General features: G+C 43.9%; 1 protein-coding gene across 1 annotated transcript in view; it reads left to right on the plus strand.

Annotated features, from left to right (window-relative positions):
- Nucleotides 1-15067, plus strand: part of INTS2 (integrator complex subunit 2) — a 1434855-nt gene that overhangs the window by 1197546 nt on the left and 222242 nt on the right. Inside the window, exon 19 of the mRNA XM_044054536.1 lies at nucleotides 8291-8483. Coding sequence (XP_043910471.1) covers nucleotides 8291-8483 — 193 coding nt within the window. The remainder of the gene's footprint in view (nucleotides 1-8290; nucleotides 8484-15067) is intronic.

Consider the following 15067-nt stretch of genomic DNA (forward strand, 5'->3'; position numbering starts at 1 on the left):
ATCAGGACTCTGAAATTTCTGTTTCCATTGATGACCAGGATTTACCCTTCTCTACCTATGAGAATTCCGATGCAGAGGACTCCATTCCCCTCTGCTTCCCCTCCAGAGGCTTTCTCTTTTGGTGAAACCTTGCATACTCTTTGGGAGCATTTTCGCTGGGAAAGCCATGATTACTCTGACTCCAAAAAGAGGCTTGGAGATTTCTTACTCCTGCCCCAACACAGGCCTTTAGCTATACCTCCTGTACTGGACATTGTGGATGATTCCTTCTCGGAATCTAGCCTGGCCCCTGACTCTTTACCTCCTGCTCCCAGAAAACCTGGGTTCCTGACTCTCACAAGTTCCTTTTTAAAACTCCTAATGCAGATCCTGAAACCATTTCACAGGGACCCCAAGGGCATTAAGGCTACTACTGCCAAAAATCCTACCCCCTCTGATAGAGATTCCAGGGCGCTGGATAGATGGAGTAAGAAGGTATACACTTCTGCAACATTAGCCATTAGGGCCTTAAACTGCCAGTTTCATATGTTAAAGTATCAGCAGCATATTATTGGATTGCTTAAACAGAAATTGATGTTGATTCCTGACTCTGCTGAAAATAAAGATTTACAGGATTTAATGCATTCTGCTGAACAAGTTGGAAAACATACTTTGCAGTGTGGTTTTGATTCATTAGAGGCATCTTGCAGGACTGCTATCACTGGGTCTGTACTTAGAAGGCATGCTTGGCTTAAGGAGCAATCTTTGTCAGATCATGTTAAGGCTAAATTGCTGGATGCTCCCTTAAACCAAGACCACCTGTTTGGCAACAAAGCAGAAGTAGTACTTAAAAAGATGAAGAAAAAAGCTAAATCTATGCAAACTGTTAAAGATTTCCTGCAAGTATAGCCTCCCAGATTTAGTAGGCATTGGCCCTCTAAGAATTGGTCCTTTCCTGCCTCTTCCAGGCCTTCTCAGTCCAAACCCAGAACCAGCAGAACACCCAGGCTGCAGTCCCAAGGGACTCACAGGACCTAAGCAGTGGGGGGCTCCCACTTCTAAAGCAGGAAGTAGTAAGAGCCCCCCCCCATGACTTAATTTTAAACCGTCCAAGCCCTGCTCAAGTGACTGTTCATTTAGGGGGCAAGATTGCCCTGCAGGCAAAAAATTGGGAACTCGTTACTCAGGACAAATGGGTTTTAAATATAGTTTCCCAAGGATACAGATTCCACTTCCACTCCTTACCAACCCCAAACGGTTGGCCAAATCTACCCCCAAATCAGTGGGCAGAGGCTCAAAAGCAATTTCTCTTTCTTTTAAGCATCAGGGCTATTCAGCCTTTCCCATAAGAGGTTTTTCAGTGACCTTCTCACTTATTGTTTTAGTTTGTTGTTTGGGATATTTTTGCAGTGACCGTAATGATAATGGACAACAGCTGGGTATAACAGCCCTGTGTTTCTTATGCTTAGTCAAACACTCTGCTTGTGCTGTGCTGATGAGGTCATAACAGGGCCGAAATATGCATATCCACAGCTAGTGGGGTTTGACTTTATTGGCCTGAAATTGTCCATTAAAACGATGAAACAAGTCATGGGCATTCAGAATTGCCAGTTAGCTGAAACACCTGATGTTCATAAGGGTCATTTGCATATATCCCATGTGCCTCTGATACAAGAGGTTTGGGAGGTCACTCAGTGGAAGTTCTAGCTTTGCTGGAGTTTTCATTTTGTTTTTACTGATTGGTTTTTCAGTGACCTTCTCGCTTATTGTTTAAGATGAGAGAACTGCAACAGTGAATACTACAAGTAACATAGTAAAATTAGTAAAACTGTATTATGAAATTGCCATAAATGTAGATGTTTGAGTGGTCTCACTGTTGCATTTTAGGCACCATCCTTCCAGTACCCTTCTTTTTTATCACATTTTCCTTCCACTTGATTATCTGTTGGGCTGGCATGATCCTCATCCCCAGGTTATGCCTTCCCCCTTGCTACCCTAACAAGTAGCCCATCCCTAGATGTTCATCGTGTGACACTGCTGCAGTCATTACACTTGGGTTATCCTGTTGTCAGGCGGTTCCCCAGCCGGCCTGAGTTCCAAAGTCTTGGTCCGACGTCGGTTGCTGTCGCCTCCTCCCTGACGTCAGTGCGACAGGGGTATACAAGATGCAGCCGACGCCATTTTCTTCAGTCTTTCTTGCCGCGCGGTGCCCGAAGCAAAAGCAGTTCGCAAGTGCCGGTCGGCCTACTCCTGAGATTTTCATTCCGAATCCAGAACCGAAGTCTTCTACAAAGCTAAGTACCCCGTTGGGGAAAATTTTTTTGCCTCAGACCAATGTCAGTAAAAGTTAATAACTGTATTTCTTGTGGGAAGCAAATACCTCATAAGGATTTCCATTCTTCCCATGCCTAGGCCCAGACCATGACGTTACTGGTTGTCGGTTTTGTGCTAGCTTTAATAAGCGCACTATTAAGCGTCGGTTTGATTTTGCCCGACATTACTTTGGCAGAAAATTTAATTATACCATGCCGTCGGAACTTCCGATGACCGGTATTCATAAAAAGCGCAAAGACAAGGACAGGCATGCGGGGCCAAAACTGATGATGAAGCCTCTTCTAGGCCAGTCACCGGTTCTCCGGTTTTCGGTGAGGCACCTTCGCAGCCCCTGACGACCACTTCTGCAGAACCACAGGCCACCCCCGACCCCCACGTGGAGATGGCTAGGCCTTCGGATGAGCTAGCTTTTCAACAGACCAAAATCGATCCTGCAAAGGGATCCGGAGTACCTGAGCTTACACGCAGCTTCAGAGGGCGTCTTCAGACCTACTCAGCTAAGCATTAAACCCTCTTCTAAGTCAAAGCCCCCTTTAAAAACTAAGAATCAAGTACAGCATTCTCCAGGACAGGCCTCCATGCCTAAGAAACAAATGCTCAAAATGGCCGAAGACCTAATCAGTCTGATCAGGGGTTCCCATCCCCCTCCTGATAAAAGGCCTGGACAGGATGCAGATTATGATTCATCCGACCAGGGGTCCATTTCCTCACATTCATCCTCAGACCTGGGATACTCTTTACCCTCTTATGAGGATTCTTATGCTGAGGAATCTATTCCATCAGCCTCTTCGCCTGAGGACTACTCCTTTGGGGAAACCTTACATACCATGAGGGAGCATTTCCATTGGGAAGGCCAGGATTACTCAGAATCCAAGAAAAGGCTCAGAGACTAGAATATTATTACCTCAACACAGATCCCTGGCTATATTCTGCCAGTGCTAGATATTGTGGATGGTGTGTACACTGAATCCAGCTTAAATCCTGATTCCTTACCTCCAGCTCCACTTAAACCGGACAGATATTTCAGAGTCCCTGACTTTCACAAATTTCTGTATAAAAGCCCTGTTGCTGATCCCGAAACTATTTCTCAAGGACCCAAAGGGGTTAAGGCCTCATCAGCAAAGAACCCAGTTCCCCCTGACAGAGATTCCAGAGCACTAGGCAGATGGGGAAAGAAAGTATATACGTCTGCAACTTTAGCAATGAGAGCCTTAAACTGCCAGTTTCACATGCTAAAATATCAGCAATTTTTGATGTCTCAGTTGAAACAAAAAATGCTTCCAGATACAGATCCTCCTAATTTTAAAGAAATGCAGGATTTATTGCATGCCGTTGAACAAGTGGGAAAGCATACTTTGCAATATGGTTTTGATTCTTTAGAGGCCTCATGCAGAACAGCAGTTACAGGCTCTGTCATTAGAAGACATGCATGGTTAAAAGAACATACGTTACCAGATCATGTTAAAGCTAAATTACTGGATGCACCTTTACAGCAGGATGTTTTATTTGGAGTTAAGGCAGAAGAGGTATTAAAGAAAATGGAGGATAAGGCAAAATCTATGCAAACAGTGAAGGATTTCTTACAGGTTCAGCCTCCTTGATTTAGTAGAAATTGGCCAACAAAGAGTTGGTCCTTTCCAGTTAATGACAGACCTCAAAGGGGCAGATACAGGCGGCCAAGAGGTAGAGGTCAACCACAAGGTCCTTACAAGCCTCGACAATGGGGTGCATCAGGCCAGAAAGAAGGGGAAGACAGTCACCAACCATATAAAAAACAGCCCCAATGACTTCCCACTCCAGCTGCCAAACAACTCACTCTTGGCAGCCCCTTTGGGAGGAAAACTGGCACTTTTTTATCACAATTGGCATATGATCACACAAGGCAAATGGGTTCTCAATATTATTTCAAAAGGTTACAGGTTCCACTTTCACACTCTGCCAAGATTAAAAGGAATGCCAAATCTGCCACTAAATCAAAGGGCAGAGGTCCAAAAATAAATTATGGCACTCATGAACATGAGAGCTATTCAAAAGGTACCACCACAGGAACAAGGGCAAGGATTTTACTCAAGACTCTTTCTGGTTCCCAGAAAAGACAAAGCCTGGAGGCCCATTCTGGATCTTTCTTCACTAAACACTTACCTGGATGTTCCAAAATTCAAAATGTTGACATTACAGCAGCTTCTTCCCATGCTGGGCAAGCAAGTTTGGCTCGTGACTTTGGACCTCAAGGAGGCATACCTGCATGTCCCTATCAGACAAAACTGCAGAAGATACCGCAGGTTCTTAGCTGGTCCAATGCACTATCAATTCTCTGCACTGCCCTTTGGATTATCTACTGGGCCCAGGGTCTTCACAAAGTGCCTGGCACCAGTAATTGCATTTTGCAGACAGAAAGGAATTCAAATTTACCCATACCTGGATGACTGCCTGATTCAAGCAGAGAGCAAGGACATTCTTCTACAGCATCTGGCGTTTGTAAAAAAGTTATTAATTTGCCTGGGGTACACAGTAAACGAAAAGAAATCAAAACTAGTGCCCTCACAACAGATAATATTCCTGGGTGCCAGCTTGAAAACAACGGCCCAGATGGCTTTTCTCATGCCAGACAAGCAAGGACAACTGACGCAATACTTTCAGTTGATTGCAACAAAGACCCAACTCCCTGCAAGAAAAATTCTGCAGGCCTTGGGCTTCATGGCATCTTGCATACTACTAATTCCATATGCTAGACTGCATATGAAGAAACTACAATGGTACCTAAAGAATGTATGGTCTCAACACTGTCAAAGTTTGGAAACAGTTATACCACTAATACCTTGCCTTCAACAGGAGTTTCGATGGTGGGCTCAAGCTTGTCACCTCAACAAGGGACAGCCATTCACTCAACCCACAGCCAGGCAAATACTGACAACAGATGCATCGGATTACGCCTGGGGAGCACACATGGCAGGAAAATGTATTCAGGGCAAGTGGCCCACAGAAAAAAGGCATCTTCACATCAGTCAAAAAGAGATGCTAGCTGTACAAAATGCCCTTATAGCTTTCAAGGACTTGTTGCATCCAGGACAACTACTACTAAAGACAGACATAAACAAGCAAGGGGGCACTCACTCCTACCCCCTCTGCAGACAAGCCATGACCTTGTGGAACACAGCTATAAACTATCAAGTTCATCTACAAGCACAATTCCTGCCAGGAGAGCAAAACATACTGGCAGACGACTTAAGCAGAAATATCATGGATCCCCACGAATGGGAATTGAATCCTCAAATATTCAGAATGGTAACAAAGAAATGGTGGAGCCTGGACATAGATCTGTTTGCCTCCCCAATGAATTGCCAGCTAAAGAAATTCTGCACAAGGAGTTACCATCCGCAAGCATGGAAAGTGGATGCCCTCTCATTCAGCTGGACAAACCTACAAGTATATGCTTTTCCACCACTGCCTCTTCTCCCAAAGGTACTCATAAAATCCAGGCAAGAAGAGCCAAAAATGATCCTGATTGCACCAGACTGGCCACGCCAGCACTGGTACCCAATCTTAAAAAAACTTAGCACAAGGACACCCTGGATTTTGCCTCAAATACCACATCTGCTGTCTCAGCACAACAATCAGTTACTCCACAGCCAGCTAAAGACACTAAACCTAGCTGCATGGAAGATTCCCTAGCCACGCAAGCAGTGCCTCTCTCCAAAGCAGTTATGGATGTCATTCTGGAGGCCAGAAGCCCTAGTACCAGGAAAGCCTACTCGGATAAATGGAAGAGATTCTGTGCCTGGAACCAGGCTCACAGCCTTGATCCTCTTGTGCCAAACATTACTCAGATACTACAATATTTGACTGAGATGCTGGACAAAGGCCTCTCCTTTTCATCCATCAAGATCCACGCCTCTGCCATCTCTGCACATTACAACACAGATCCACCAATTTTCTCTAATCCTTTGCTAAAACAGTACCTCAGAGGGGCTAAAAACATAAGACAGCCCTGTAGAGCACCTACTCCAACTTGGGACCTGAAATTTGTTTTGGAAAAATTAACTTTACCTCCTTTTGAACCAGCTAGCACGGCAGAATTAAAATACATTTCTTGGAAAACTGCTCTGCTCCTGGCAATAACTTCTACAAGAAGAGTTTCAGAATTACAGGCACTAATGGCAGTGGAACCTTTCCTCATTTTCCACCAGGACAGGGTGTCTTTAAGAACTAACCCTACGTTTATGCCTAAGGTGGTTTCAAGTGTGTCTCTAAACCAAACCATTCACTTGCCTACTTTTTATCCAAAACCACAGAATAAAGGGGAAAGACTACTGCATTCATTGGACATTCACAGGCAGTTACGCTTCTACTTGGACAAAACCAAAGCTTTCAGAAAATCTGAGCAATTATTGGTAGCATATGCTGCAGCAGCACAGGGGAAAGCTATTTCAAAACAGACTATTTCCAAATGGATAGGACATTGCATACGTTTCTGCTATGCGCGCCATGGAAAACCTGTGCCTAACAGCATTAGATCTCACTCCACCAGGGCAACAGCCACTTCAACTGCCTACCTCAGAGGAGTACCTACCAAGGATATTTTGGAAGCAGCAACATGGAGTTCTGTGCATACCTTCACCAAGCATTACCATCTGCCTCTATACTCTAAATCCAGAGCTGGCTTTGCCTCTGCAGTGCTGCAGGGCCTTATAGCCACCCCTAATGCCTTATAGAACCAACCACCCTACCTCAGCTTTGGGATTCTACTCAAGTGTAATGACTGCAGCAGTGTCACACGATGAACATAGTACAGCTTTGTACCTACCATAAATGGAGATGTTCGAGTGTAGACACTGCTGCAGTCCAGGTTACCCTCCCTCCTTCCCCTCTTACTGGCTAGTACGTATCTAGTTCCTCTACCTTTTACTACCTATGGGGAGTATTTGCTGGTAGCTGAAAGTATGTTGTTTGCATTTCTTATGTATGTTTTATTAGCAATTTGAATTGCCTACCTATCTGGGGGCACCTGACATCTGGGGCAAGAAAAACTGAAGAAAATGGCGTTGGCTGCATCTTATATACCCCTGTCGCACTGACGTCAGGGAGGAGGCGACAGCAACCGACGCCGGACCAAGACTTTGGAACTCAGGCCGGCTGGGGAACTGCCTGACGGCAGGTTAACCCAAGTGTAATGACTGCAGCAGTGTCTACACTCGAACATCTACATTTATTGTAGGAACAAAAACAGTACTTTTGCTTACTTTCCTTCTAGAGAAAGGGGTTGGAATCCTTTTGGGTGATCTTGGACCATTTGCTGATGATCCAACTGGTCGACCAGGCTTTCTTTTTCTGGGACAGGAAAGATCTGAAGGGTAGTGTTAGCCATTGCTCCCTCTGTTGTACCAACATGCTCATGCCTTGGTGGGAGAGCTTTTCCTGAAGCACTGAGGAAAGGGTAGGGCTCGGGAAGAGCATCCAGCTGCAGGCTACCTGCAAGGCATTTTACCCCAGGAAGGGAGGGCTGCAACAGTGAAAGTACTTGAACATTTACGTTACCAGAAAGAGCAGCTGTATTAGGAATGTATGTTTTGTGATGAGGCATTTTTCATTTAGTTTACCTTTAATATAAGTTGGGAAACAGTGTTGTTACAATATTTGCACATGGATGTACAATTGTTTAAGGTTTGCAATTTTCAAAGTAATTCTGAAATTAGTTAAAGATGTTTGATTTTAACAGTTCCTAGGAGGGAGAAATAAGTATTTGGATTATAGAGTAGTGAAAGGGGATTGTAGGCTGTCAGTAAGGGTGAGGCAGAAGTACGGAAGGGTTATAATGAGGATGGAATCTAATAAAGTCAGGGTACCCATTTCAGAAGGGATGCAGAGATGATTAAATTTAAGTATGGAAATGATCATTTATTAGACAGTTTGGAGAGTGCTAGGTATTTAAGACAAACTTTGATGCTGACATTTTCTTATTTTTTTATTGAATAATCAGGTGTCCCCCACTAATGGATATTATACTACATATGCTTAATGGGTACCTCTTGGCTTCTAAAGCATACCTCAGTGCTCATCTTAAGGAGACAGCAGAATTGGACAAACAGTTTTTAAGCAACTCTGCCACAGCCCAAACAGATACACCAGAAGTGACTAGAGAAGAACTGAAGAATGCTTTACTGGCTGCTCAGGTAAAAAAAATACTTTTTATGATTATAAAGTTAACATGGATTAAATACATTATTAGCTGAACACTCCTCTTTAACATAGGAAACATTTATTTATTTATTGAAAAGAAAAACATTGTTTTCACTTTGTTTCTAAAATTGTGAAAATGAAATGTGTGCATGACTATGCATGTGGTTTGTATCCATGGTAACATATGTTGTCTTCGAACTGCTTTCTCTGTATAGGAAAGTGGAGAAAATATAATTTTCAAAATGTTGTGAAGGCATTTATTGAGACTTTATTGTGTCAGTAGTTAATATAATTTGCTTGCTGGCCTTTAATGTTTTAACAAATCCAGCTTTATATAGTATTTTCCATTTTAAAACAGTTGTAGAGCATCACTGTTTATAAATTTTCTGCAGCCTGACCGGGTATGTGATGCAGAAAGGTAATGCCCTTGCTACATGCCATACAATCCAGGATGTTAGTGACCCAAATGAAGGAGCTTGCCAGGGGGAATGAGACTGGACAACTGAAGTCAGCTAGCCACTTTGGGGATGAGAGGCGAGGCAGCATAATCTTCTGCACTGTTAACTTCCAGTGAGGGCTTATTGACTCAGCAGTCAGTACCAAGGGATGCATATGATGTCCTTCTGTTCTGCTGTTGCTGTATTCTTTACATGAGGGAGATTACCTGCCAAATGACCTGATGTCAGCCAGTATGCAAAAGACTTTAGTGCCTAGGGTGCGTGGTACTTCACACGTAGGTTGCTATCAGATGTAGGCCATAAAAGCAACATACGTAGATGCCGACAGAAATGCTTCTTTCGTACTTACGGTCTACTCGCCGAAGAATTTTCAGTTTCAACATCTCAGATAAGTGTCCCTTTGGGGAATCCTTTTTATACTGTTTGGTTGTGTGTAGGGTTTAATGTCATCCAAGAAGGGCAAATGTCAATGTAGATGGCAGATTACACATAAGGACAACCACCATAAGTGCCTTTTCTGTCTTGGGCCTAGCCACGACCATAAGGCTTGCCCAATTTGCCAATCCTTTGATCCCAAAACCTTAGGAAGTAGGCTGAATTCTCTTTCCATCTACTTAGAAAACCAGTGGTTAAAACTTCTCGCTGAAAGGATGGAGGGTCCCTCACGGTTGGAGGCTGTCATTAGTGAAGCAGAAGACCAAGAAATCTAGGCTGGAAGCTTCAGCTGCACCTTTAGTGCCAGATGTCTCTCCAGAGATGATCACTAGTGCAGAGGTATGATCAGGGCTGTCGTCCAATCTACAGGCTGAACCTGTAACTGAGGTCGCCTTGGAGCAGGATATCAGTACGTCCTTGGAGGTACCACAGGCATCCAGTGAACGTCCTAAGTGGAACCCAGACTTGTAATTACAGAAAGCCCTAAAGGTATCCCGACCATTCTAGGTATGGAGGAAGTAGTCGGACATAATCAAGTGTAGGCCTACGTCCAGCCCCACCATCTCTACATAGAGTTGATATTCCTAGCAAAAAGAAACAAAATGTTAAACATGTTTCTCCACCCTGTGATCCTCAAAAGGATTGGCGGGCTTTCTCACAGAGCATTTTTAATGCTCTTATGTCCAGTAGACCCCCTCCAGGGGTTAATGTACCTACTTTTCCCTGGACTGCTTCACCTCAAAAGAGGGTCAGGGAAGAAACCTCTTCAGAAGAGAAACAATCTTCTGATGATGAGTCACTGGTCTACTCAACACAGATCCCCTCCCAACTAGATTATGCTTCCCCAGAGGAAGACTCTAATGGGGCTCATTCACCAGCAGAAGAAATTTCCTATAGTGACATCTTAACCAAGATGCAGAAACATTTCAGTTGGGAAATGTCAGATGTTCAGAAACGCTACTATGACTTACTGCAGGTGAACACCCCCAGTCCCTCAGCTGTCCCTCCATCCTTTCTGCATACTTAGATGCATTTGCATCTTCAAACAAAACTCCAGATTTACAGCCTCCAGCACCTAAAAAAGTAGATTTTATAAGGTGCCTGCTGACTACAAATTCTTATTTAAAGCACTCTCGGCTGAACCGTCAGTCATGACTGTGGTTTCAAACAAGTCCTCTAGACTTCTTCCCTCAACCTCCTTGCTTCCTTTTGACAAGGACAGCAGACATTTGGAGAGACTGGAGAAAACAGTGTATACATCCGGCACCCTTGCCTTTAGGGCAGTCAACTACCAAACACAACAAAATAATCTTTAGAGCTCTTGCCCCAGTTATTTAAAATCATTTCAGATTTGACTGATTCTGAGAATAAATCTCTGGCTACGTCCTTGTTAGGTGCAACCTCTCAGGTCTCCCGCCACTCAATAAAATGTAGCTATGATGCTGCAGAGACTTCTGCTAGGGCAGTTGCCTTAGGATCTGTCCTAAGAAGATTTGCATGCCTGTCTTTGTTAGTAGACAATCCAGGCCTTCTCAAGCTAAGACAAAAAAGTCTAGGAAGAGACAACAATAATTCAGAAATCCTCAACAAGCCCAATAAAAAACAGCCTTTTTAAAACAGGCCAGGGTCTGTTTGAATATTAGAACCCCAAATCACCCCCACCCCATTCCCTTCACCTTTCTCTTTCAAGTCCAGCTTGAGAAGACATTACTCAAGACTGTTGAGTGCTTTCCATCATAAGTAAATAGGTACTTCATGGTTTGGGAGCCTCTACCTCCTTTCAGAGGCATTCCCCAACCGCCCAAAGACAATTTCCACTGTTTCCACAGGTGTTGCAAAACCTGTTAGATCAAGGCATCATTCAGCATTTCCGTATTCATCAAAGAGGCAAAGGGTTTTATTCCAGGATGTTTCTTTCCTTCCTCAGCACATACCTGAAAGTACCCACCTTCAGTATACTTGCCTAACAAACTCTATTCTATGTGATCTTACCTCAAGCCTTTCTGGCCTCAGTAGACATAAAGGATGCCTACCTTCATATTCCAGTTCATCCCCGTTACAGTAAATATTTAAGGTCATCTGTAGCTTCTGGACATTTTTAGTTTTGCCCTTTGGTCTTTCTACCACCCCAAGGGTATTCACAAAATGCCTGTCATCAGTTGTGGTATTCTACAGACTGCAGGGTATCCAAGTTTTCCCATACCTGGTCAATCTTCTTTTCCAAGCAGTCAGTCCAGAGGCACTAGAGCAAAATCTCAGCCACACAGTTTCCATCCTTCTTTCCCTAGGATTGACTATAAGTTAACAAAATCTGTTTTCTTCCCATCACAGGACCACATTTTCCCTTCCCATTCAGAAGGTCCAGGAGCTCGGTGCTTTCTTTCAAAGCCTCATCTCTCTCTCTCTCTCACACACACATATCAGCTAGAACCTTCCTCAGAACGCTGGGCTTCATGGAATCCACCATCCCTATGCTTTCTCTGGCTAAAAAGCACACGAGGAAATTGCAGTGGTACCCGAAATCGGTGTGGACACAACATACACACCCACTGGAGGTCCAAATTCTCCTCCTTCCCTGCCTGAAGAGGGAAATAACCTGGTGGATTCAACAACTCTCCACAAACCCACGCCTCCCACTTCATCCTCTCTCACCACTACAAGAGATGTACACAGATTCTTCAGGCACAGGTTGAGAGTAGCCTTCAGATCCATGAAAGCACAAGGCACCTGGTCACCCTCTCAAGGAAAGGATCACATCAACATAAAAGAAATGAGAGCATTACTGTTGGCACTCCAGGCCTTTCAGTCTCTTCTCATTCCAAGGGCTTAAAAATTTTTACAGACAACATGACAGCCCTGTGGTGTGTGAACAAATAGGGGGACTAGGTCTTGCCTCGTGTGCAGACTAGCCCTGCAAGTGTGAGAGCTGGCAGTCAAATTGCAGACACATCTTCAGGCAGTATACATTCCCTCAAGTCTGAATGTATTGGCAGACACATTGAGCAGGTCCAAAACACAACCCCATGAATGGGTGTTTCATAGAGACATATTCTTGGACATTGTCCACTGATGGGGTACTCCACAAGCAGATCTCCCCCATGAATAGACAACTTCCTCAGTTTTGTGCCAGAGACCCACACCCTCTGGTCTGGAAAGTGAACGCACTCAGTTTTTCATGGAGAGGGATATTTCTATATACATCCCCCCTTCCACCTTTCATTTCAAAAATCCTACTAAAGATACAGCAGGACAGACCACAAATCTTGATGGTGACCCCCTTTTGGCCAAGACGGCATTGGTTCCCCTTACTCTTGCATTTAACCAAGGGCAGTCACCACAAGTTACCCCACAGAGTTGACCTACTCACACAACACAAGTGAACCCTCATCCACCCTCACCTGTCAACTCTACAGATGACGCTGTGGGTAACAGGTCCTTGATTCCTTTCAGACACCTTTTTTCAGAGGACATGCTTAGGGTACTGCAGGAGGCCAGGAAACCCAATAATAGAAAATCATATTTATCCAAACGTAAAAGATTTTCAATTTGGTGTCTCTCACGTAACCTGGACCCACTAACAGTGGAAGTCCCCATTGTTCTACCATACCTGTGTGAGTTGCAGGAAGCTGGTGTAACATATTCTTCAATGGAAGTACACATCAGCTGTCTCTGCCTGTCTGCCTCTCTCACCTCCCTTGGTTTCCAGATCTGATGCCAAATAATTACTGAAAGGTGGCCTTCACTTGAGACTGGCCAGGAAACCATCTCCACCCTCCTGAGATCTTAACTTTTTCTTGGAAAAACTGACCTTAGCTCTTTTTGAGCCAGCAGCTCCTACATCTCTAAAATATTGCTCCTGGAAAACAATCTTGATGCTGGCAATCACTTCTGCCGGAAGGGTTTCTGAACTCCAGGTCCTTATGGCCTCCCCACCTTTCTTGGTGTTCCACAAGGGAAAGGTGTCTCTCAGCACCAACCCCTCCTTTATGCCTGAAGTGGTAAATGAGTAATCACTTAACCAAGCTATCCAGCTTCCTATGTTTTTCTCTTCACCCCAAAACTCTGCAGAAGGAGTTCTGCACACTCTGGATGTGCACAAACAGCTTAGGTTTTACCTTAACAAAATCAAGACCATTAGAAAATCTGACCAGTTGTTTAACTTTCACTCTAGAGCCCTATGACTTCTTGTCTCTAAACAAACTATTACCAACTGAATCTCTAAGACTATCTCCTTCTGCTATGAATATTATGGAAAGAGCCTCTCTTCTTCCATTAAGGCACACACTACCAGAGCCATTGCCTCTTCTGGTGCCTTCTTCAAAGGGTTGGACACCAATTCCATTCTGGAGGCAGCTGATTGGTCATCAGTCCATACATTCACCAACTATTACAAACCAGACAACATCTCCAAATCCAGGGCAGGATTTGCTAGGACCATTCTCCATGGTTTCCTGGAAAGCTCCTCTGACCCTACCCTCCACCCTCTCCTCCTCATGAGCTTTTGCATTCTCCCTCATGTAAAGAATACTGCAACAGCAGAAGGACATAGCTTTGTTATGTAAAATCTTACCATAACGTTAGATGTACTTCTCTTCTCTGTTGCAGTATTCTATCCCACCTTCCATCCCCCTGCATGTAACTAGCTTACATACTCTCGAGATCTTCCTGGGCCACACATTTCTGAGGATGGTGTGTGCGTAAATTGCTTTCTGGCCTACGTCCGATAGCAACCTAAATGCCAGCCAATGTCTGGTCGCTTGACAGGCAGTCTCCCTCATGTAAAGAATACTGCAACAGAGAAGAGGAGATCTGACATTATGGTACAATTTTAGACAACTAATCTTTCCAAAAAGCAGTGCCTATGCATTATAGCTAAGATCTGCTCCAGTGGGTGTGAATGAGGATGCATAATGCACCAGTTTTGTGGGGACAAGGGGCGATAGGGCTACGCAGAAGAAAAAAAAAAAAGACTACTACCTAAATTACTGCCTCCTTTGACCTGGTTTTGCCTAAAGAAGGACAGTGGACTGACTGGATCATAGGAGAGTTAAAAATTATATAAAAATAATAACTAAAAAGGTTTCTAAGTTTCTGACTGTGGTTTCAGTAGTACGTTTTCCTCCAGGTAAGCAGCATTATTTCTGTGGAAATATCTTTAGTTTGCTAAGGAGTTTTCAGTACCTAACCCTCTGTACATTTTGGCGTATTTCTGAAGTATGCAATTTGAGGATAAACATGGGGTGACAGTTCATTGTACTGAGTGATGCATTCTCATTGAAGGTCACTACATAGGTTATTACAACATGCATAGTGCCATGTGTTTATGTGTGAGCACACACATGCCAAGTGCATAAGTGTGCATGTGTGTATATGCTTTATTTGGGGGAGGGGGGCTACATATTTATATTACAGTACTATGAAAGTGATAGGGAAGGATTCCTCCTGCTATACTGTAGCCTAACTTGGCAGTGGTGCTGCTGAGGCTGTTATAGTACTTTAAAAGCAAGTAGCAACTATTTCACCTTACCTGTTGCTAGTAAGCATAACACAAGTACCCTAGGTCTACAACCAGTGTTCAATGCCTTTCCTTTTTATTTTTGCCATAGTTTTGTCAGAAGCATCTCCTCCAGCTGATATAACTGCATTTTAACCAGTTTTACAGTGTCATTTCTGCAGGTTGATTA

The sequence above is a fragment of the Protopterus annectens genome, chromosome 13.part0 (genome assembly GCF_019279795.1).
Source record: "Protopterus annectens isolate FY-2018-M chromosome 13.part0, PAN1.0, whole genome shotgun sequence".
Classification (NCBI taxonomy): domain Eukaryota; kingdom Metazoa; phylum Chordata; order Ceratodontiformes; family Protopteridae; genus Protopterus; species Protopterus annectens.